At 56.8% G+C, this 7,289-nt stretch overlaps 1 protein-coding gene across 1 annotated transcript; it reads left to right on the top strand.

Moving 5' to 3' along the window:
* Positions 1 to 2,831: 2,831 nt before the first annotated feature.
* On the top strand, positions 2,832 to 6,701 carry FZD8 (frizzled class receptor 8). The gene has a single exon (XM_043479348.1). It carries the CDS (start codon positions 3,521 to 3,523, stop codon positions 5,588 to 5,590), a length of 2,070 nt encoding a protein of 689 aa, XP_043335283.1. The 5' UTR covers positions 2,832 to 3,520; the 3' UTR covers positions 5,591 to 6,701.
* The last annotated feature ends 588 nt before the right edge of the window (positions 6,702 to 7,289 follow it).

The following is a 7,289-nucleotide window of genomic DNA, read 5'->3' as shown; positions in this document are numbered from 1 at the left end:
TCTAGAAAGTTCCCTACATTATTTATGTCACTACTACAGCTATTTTCCCTCCCTTAAAAAGCAGCTGCTTTACATACAAAAGAAAAATCATTATTCAGCCAGGATGTTGATAAATGATCCTAGTTTCTTTTTGCTGACCCATCATTGCCTTTTATACACTAATTGGCTTCCTAAGCCTCTTCTGCTCTCAAAGATTGCCAAGTATCCATTTAATTTAATAGTAAAATTTAAATGCTATTCTTCTATTCTCTCAATTAAAAGTAAGCATTTAATGATTTTATGTAAATGGTTTTAATCTCACACTCAATAGCTGATAAATGATTTTTGAAAGCTCTGAACTTTTTGTCTGCTTTTCTCCAGCAAGCTTAATATATTTTCCCCAAATTTCCACATTCCACATCATCAGAGCTTTCATCCCGTCTCAAAAGGGGAAAAAAATTTTTTTATGCTAATTAAAAGCCAAAATCAACTATTTGCAGCCTGAACTTTCAAATGTCAATTTGTTTTTACCCAATTCAAGTAAATTTATATAGTGTAATTCTAAACTCCACTATTTGACATTTCCTGCCGAAGAAAATCATAAGAAACTGTCTATGTTGCTTTTGGAAGCAAGCGCCTCCTATCTGTGGTCAGGGGGAGGCAGGGCCCAGGCTGGTCCTCAAACTGGGTGATTTGCCTTTCTACTGTGCTTAGCATCATATCCCCAGGTATCACCTGCTGTTTTTCTGCAGCTGAATGTTCTGGAGTATGGCCATGGCTTGAAAAGGATGCCAACAGGATAGAGGTGACATTCTGCGTTCCATATGCCACAAAGGGAATTCCCATCCGGAGAAAGGAAAGAAATTCATTTTTAAAAGACCAAGTAACAGTTGAGTTTTGCATTTTTGAAAACTCGAGATCATTTTCTGCTGAATCAGCCAATCTTTCTGAAGCCTCAGAATTTCTGATTCCTATTCAGTATAGTTTTACTAAAACAAAAAATGCGAAGGAAGTGTTTTGTTTTGGTATAAAGAGGTTCTAAATAGACCAGTTTAAAAGAAAAAGGACAATGAGGGTATGACCAGCCTGGTGACTCTGTCTAGAATTCTTGGTGGAAATACCGAACTTGCCAAAAATTAGGGGTGGGGCTGGGGTGCGGGGGAGGGGTTGGGAGATCTTATCTTTCTAATTAGAATGCGGTTGCTAAACTAAGCTAGAGAGAACAGGACGAGAGAGACATAGGGTCCTGGCATATACAGATGCTGCTAGTTATTTTTGTTTCACGACAAGAGTTGTTTGTAAACAGATAATTACCAACTACCACCACCACCGCATCCTCCTCCCCCGCCCCCTCAACCCAATAAAAAAAGTCCTGGCCCCAAACGAGCTTTTAGTTATACCTCTCCTTCGTCCCCATAGCCTCAATAACTTTAGTTTTCCAGCCGGAGAGGGAGAAGGGAGAGGGGAGAGGGAAAGGAGGAGAGAGAGAGACAGACGTCTGCTGCCACTCTCCTGGCTAACTGAAATGCTTGTTCCCGAGATTACAGTAATTACAGCCCCAGCGTGAGTTCCATACAAGCGCTAAATGAAACAGCACATCAATTAAAAAATAAACACTCCATTCTCGGAGAAAGACAACCCCCTGGGACGTCTTAACAAGCGTAAATGAACCTGCCAGGCCGCCCGCCCCTCGGGCCCCTCCCCGTCTAAGGTGGCTACGAGCTGGCGGGGGCCTCGCTCGCTGGCCGCGTCCCCAGCCGCTCGGCCCCGGGAACACCGCGGAGACGTGTCCGCGCGTCCGCGCCAGGGCCCGGCGCCGCCTCCCACGGGGAGGAGGAGGCTCTGGCAAAAACATGTCAACTTTGGAGAGACGCACATACGTTCCAAAAGCGCGAGGCTAAAAGGGAGAATCCAGCCACAGAGTTTCCAGCCTATCCTATAAGTTCTTCTTTCTCCCTTTCTGTTTTTCTTTTTTAAAGAAGAAAGGGAATTATATCTCTTAAGGGAGCTCTTTATATATGTCCGGATGCTTTATATATCTTACCTAGCCTAATTAGCAGAACCCCCTTTGAGATCTGAACTAACCCCCTTTGAGATCTGAACCCCACTCTCCAGGTAGGGAAACTAACGCTGCCTCACGTCCCTCAGCTGAGGCAAGAGGAGACCCTTCTTCCCGCCCGCCCGGGTGCCCACGTCCCTCGCGCGCGCGCCCTTGGGCTCCCGGGTACCTGTTCCCCGGCTGACCCCTGTCCAGCCCCACCATCTAGAATGAACTGCAGTCATTCCATTCCTCCCACATCCCCAAGCCTCCAAGACCGTCGTTCTGACAATCCCAAGAAGGGCGCCGCTTTCCCGTTCCCCCGCAAAGCCCCGGCGCACGCGCCGGCTGGCTGAGGGGCGCGGGGTCCCCTCGCCAGCAGGTTGCCCACATTCGGGGAGCGTAGGAAGCAGGGGCTTGACTAGTTCGAAACTGGCCTCTGAAAGCGCGTGCTGCATAAAGAATCTTCCCCAGTTCCCAAGCGCAGACTCGGGGTGAAGCAACCCCGACCTCAGCCCCACAGAGCGCCGCGGGGACGTTCGTGGCAAAACCCGTCTCTGCGGTCAACCCCAAGGTTATCCAAACTCCAGCCGCAGACAGCGCGCACTGCCGAGGGGACAAGCGGGTCCGCCCCAGGAAGGCGGGGCCTGGAGAGCGCGCAGACTCCGCCCCGAGCCCGGGATTGGCGCGCCGGCCGCGGGCGGAGACGGAGTCCGAGCCGTATAAATATTCATGAGCCGGCCTGGGCGTAGCGGGGCCGGAGCGGGAAGTTGGCGAGGGACACTGCTCCCGCCGAGGAGGTGGCGGCGGCGGTGGCGGCGGCGGCGGAGCGCGGGCGCGCCGCTCAGGTGTCTGCTCCGCCTTCCGGCCTGGATTTGCCTCCGTGAGTTCAGCGAGAAGGGAACCACCGACACCTCGCCCCAGTGCCGGCCGGAGCGCGACTTCCACCGGAGGCGGGGCCCGTCATCCCGGCTGCTGACCGACGGACAGACGCCGGGGACTGAGGGCCGTGGCCTCGGCGGAGGCGGGCCCGTAACCCCGGCAGCAGCCGCGCGGCCTTGGGGGCGAGCATGAGCCCCGGGACACCGAAAGGGGGCTGCAGGGGCTGACCCGGCTCAGAGAGGCCTGGCCCAGCCATCTTGACTGCGCACCGCGGCCCGAGAAGAAACTTGCTGCGCCGCCGCCCTCAGTGTCCGGCAGAGTCACCGGCGCGCGCGGAGAAAGCGACCGAGGGAGGGAGAGATGAGCCGGGGGTCGGCCACTCTGTCCCGCGAGGGCTGAGCCCGGCGGGAGTGAGCGGGGCAGACCCTGGGACCACGGTGCCCTTCGGCGGCCACCCTCGTCTCCCGCAGCTCCAAGAGGACGCATCTCGAGAAAGGGACTAGGCTATTGGCAGAACCCCTCCCGAGAGAGGCAGGAGAGAGCCCGGCGCTCTCGCAGGAGCCCCTGGCGCCCCTCCGCGCGCCGCCCGGAGGGCGAAGGCGCGGGGCCGAGGCGCGCAGCATGGAGTGGGGTTACCTGTTGGAAGTGACCTCTTTGCTGGCCGCCCTGGCGCTGCTGCAGCGCTCGAGCGGTGCGGCGGCCGCCTCGGCCAAGGAACTGGCGTGCCAGGAGATCACCGTGCCGCTGTGCAAGGGCATCGGCTACAACTACACCTATATGCCCAACCAGTTCAACCACGACACGCAGGACGAGGCGGGCCTGGAGGTGCACCAGTTCTGGCCGCTGGTGGAGATCCAGTGCTCGCCCGACCTCAAGTTCTTCCTGTGCAGCATGTACACGCCCATCTGCTTAGAGGACTACAAGAAACCCCTGCCTCCCTGCCGCTCGGTGTGCGAGCGCGCCAAGGCCGGCTGCGCGCCCCTCATGCGCCAGTACGGCTTCGCCTGGCCCGACCGCATGCGCTGCGACCGGCTGCCTGAGCAGGGCAACCCCGACACGCTGTGCATGGACTACAACCGCACCGACCTCACCACGGCCGCGCCCAGCCCGCCGCGCCGCCCGCCGCCGCCGCCCCCCGGTGAGCAGCCGCCCTCTGGCAGCGGCCACGGCCGCCCACCCGGGGCCCGGCCCCCGTCCCGCGGCAGGGGCGGCGGCGGGGACGCGGCTGCGCCCCCTGCACGCGGCGGCGGCGGCGGTGGCGGCGGCGGGAAGGCGCGGCCCCCTGGCGGCGGCGCGGCGCCCTGCGAGCCGGGATGCCAGTGCCGCGCGCCCATGGTGAGCGTGTCCAGCGAGCGGCACCCTCTCTACAACCGCGTCAAGACGGGCCAGATCGCCAACTGCGCGTTGCCCTGCCACAACCCGTTCTTCAGCCAGGACGAGCGCGCCTTCACCGTCTTCTGGATAGGCCTATGGTCTGTACTATGCTTCGTGTCCACCTTCGCCACCGTCTCCACCTTCCTCATAGACATGGAGCGCTTCAAGTACCCGGAACGGCCCATCATATTCCTCTCGGCCTGCTACCTTTTCGTGTCTGTCGGCTACCTGGTGCGCCTGGTGGCGGGCCACGAGAAGGTGGCATGCAGCGGCGGCGCTGGGGCTGCGGGCGGGGCCGGGGGCGCGGGGAGCGCGGCGGCGGGCGCGGGTGCGGCGGGAGCCGGCGCTGGGGGGCCGGGTGGGCGCGGCGAGTATGAGGAGCTGGGCGCCGTGGAGCAGCACGTGCGCTACGAGACCACCGGCCCGGCACTCTGCACCGTGGTCTTCCTGCTGGTCTACTTCTTCGGCATGGCCAGCTCCATCTGGTGGGTGATCCTGTCGCTCACGTGGTTCCTGGCGGCGGGCATGAAATGGGGCAATGAGGCCATCGCCGGCTACTCGCAGTACTTCCACCTGGCCGCGTGGCTCGTGCCCAGCGTCAAGTCTATCGCCGTGCTGGCACTCAGCTCGGTGGACGGCGACCCGGTGGCAGGCATCTGCTACGTAGGCAACCAGAGCCTGGACAACCTGCGCGGCTTCGTGCTGGCGCCGCTGGTCATCTACCTCTTCATCGGCACCATGTTCCTGCTGGCCGGCTTCGTGTCGCTCTTCCGCATCCGCTCGGTCATCAAGCAGCAGGGTGGTCCCACCAAGACGCACAAGCTGGAGAAGCTCATGATCCGCCTGGGCCTCTTCACCGTGCTCTACACCGTGCCCGCCGCCGTGGTGGTCGCCTGCCTCTTCTACGAGCAGCACAACCGCCCGCGCTGGGAGGCCACGCACAACTGCCCGTGCCTGCGGGATCTACAGCCCGACCAGGCGCGCCGGCCTGACTACGCGGTCTTCATGCTCAAGTACTTCATGTGCCTGGTAGTGGGCATCACCTCGGGCGTATGGGTCTGGTCCGGCAAGACGCTCGAGTCGTGGCGCGCGCTCTGCACCCGCTGCTGCTGGGCCAGCAAGGGCGCGGGCGCGGCGGGCGCGGGCGCGGCGGGCGGCGGCCCGGGGGGCGGGGGGCTGGGGGCCGGCGGGGGAGGGGGACCGGGGGCCGGCGGGGCGGGCTCCCTCTACAGCGACGTCAGCACCGGCCTGACGTGGCGATCTGGCACGGCCAGCTCGGTGTCTTATCCAAAGCAGATGCCATTGTCCCAGGTCTGAGCGAAGGGGAGGGTGCGCCCGCGAGGGGTGGGGAGGGGGCGAGGAGACGGAGTGCTGCGGGGGGTGGGGGGCTGGGAGGAGGACACTCGAAGGCAGAGGTTTCCACCCCTTCACCGTGTTGATTGCTATTAGCATCATAATGAACTCTTAATGGTATCCATTAGCTGGGACTCGCTTAGAACAAAGTACCTGGCATTGAAGCCTCCCAGACCCACCCCCCTTTCCACTACCGACGGGCGTGGAGTTTCTCCCGCCAGGCGTTCATTTCTGTTGGCAGGGTGGGGGAGGGTGAGCCCCGCGGCTGCGTTTCCTAGACCCAAGGTTTGGAGCCCTCGCTGGTTGCCCTTTGCTGAGCTTGAAGCCAGACCTACAGATTTCACCCGAGGGACCTAAGTTTTCTCCCTCGACTCTGCTACGTAAACTCTTACTCCTAACACGTCCTAGAGGCGGGATGAGCGCGACCTAACGGGATTGCACGGTTTGGGTATTCTTAATGACCAGGCAAATGCCTTAAGTAAACAAACAAGAAATGTCTTAATTATACACCCCAAGTAAATACGGGTTTCTTACATTAGAGGATGTATTTATAAATATAATTATTTGTTAAATTGTAAAAATGTGTAAAATATGTACATACCCAAAGATATACAGTCTGTACATTTTCTGTAAAAAGTTTAGAGGCCACCCCTGTAAGAACAAATATAAGTATTCTATTTTGTCAATAAAATGACTTTTGATAAATGACTTAACCGTCGCCCTCTCCCCCTGCCTCTTCTAAACTGTTACCTTGAAAGTGCTTGTGGAGGGCCCCTCCTCCGAAACACGGACGTTTTCTGGTTTCTCATTATGTACACTGACCTTAGGCATGAAGAAAAATGACCTGTTAAACTCGAGTTCCTAAGTTGTTAGCAAAGTAAATATCACTGTTAAACTGAAATCAAAATTGGGGTTTTTGCACCTTTCCGAAAAGATGGTGTTTTTAATGATAGCTCTTTTCTGATCCATGGACACCACTCACCTTAGTCGATGTAAATGGAACTTTTGCAAGGCACAGTTCCACTCCGGCCTTGTTATTTATCTTGTATAATATCACTAAAGGCTTCAAACCCCACACTCATTTCTCGCGTCCTCCGTGATTTTGAAAGCACCTGCTCCTCCAGGACCTAACACACTGCTGAAAGGGTAGAGGTTAATGTTTTCAGCCATCGATCACACTGTACAGTGTAAGTCACTTGACAATCCGGTGGTGGAACAGGCACTCTTTAATGGATTAAACTAACGGGTTAACATCTTAATAACCTTCCAGGCTTGTGTATATCAAATGTGCTTCTTTTCCTAGAGAAAAAAGCTATTGTTCCTCTGTCAAGACTAAGCTAATTTATTTGAGCAGAAGGCTGTTGAATTAGCAGAAGAATGCTTTGGCAATTGTTGAACTTTTTACCTGTCTGCCCAGTGCCTCAGCACATCATTCCTTTAAGAGGAGCCAAATGAATAGGGTTAATCTGTAGGGAACTTGGTCCTTTGAGTTGGAAAAACTTTGATCTTTTCTCCTCTCCAAATGTGCTGTATAGTCTGAAGTTTCTTTCCCTGCGGCCGGGCTCCTCTTCGTGCAGACCAATTGGCCACCGCGGAGCCTTAAAGTTCTTCCATGAAAGGGATGTGGGACTTTTACTTTAAAAAGGAGAGAGAGCCAGGGAGA

The sequence above is a fragment of the Cervus canadensis genome, chromosome 10 (genome assembly GCF_019320065.1).
Source record: "Cervus canadensis isolate Bull #8, Minnesota chromosome 10, ASM1932006v1, whole genome shotgun sequence".
Taxonomy (NCBI): domain Eukaryota; kingdom Metazoa; phylum Chordata; class Mammalia; order Artiodactyla; family Cervidae; genus Cervus; species Cervus canadensis.
The sequence above is the reverse complement of the archived record's forward strand: the minus strand, read 5'-3'. Positions and strand labels throughout refer to the sequence as shown.

What these genes read in the sequence shown, in the direction of transcription:
- FZD8 (XM_043479348.1), top strand. Translation starts at nt 3,521, where the DNA reads ATGGAGTGGGGTTACCTGTTGGAAGTGACCTCTTTGCTGGCCGCCCTG.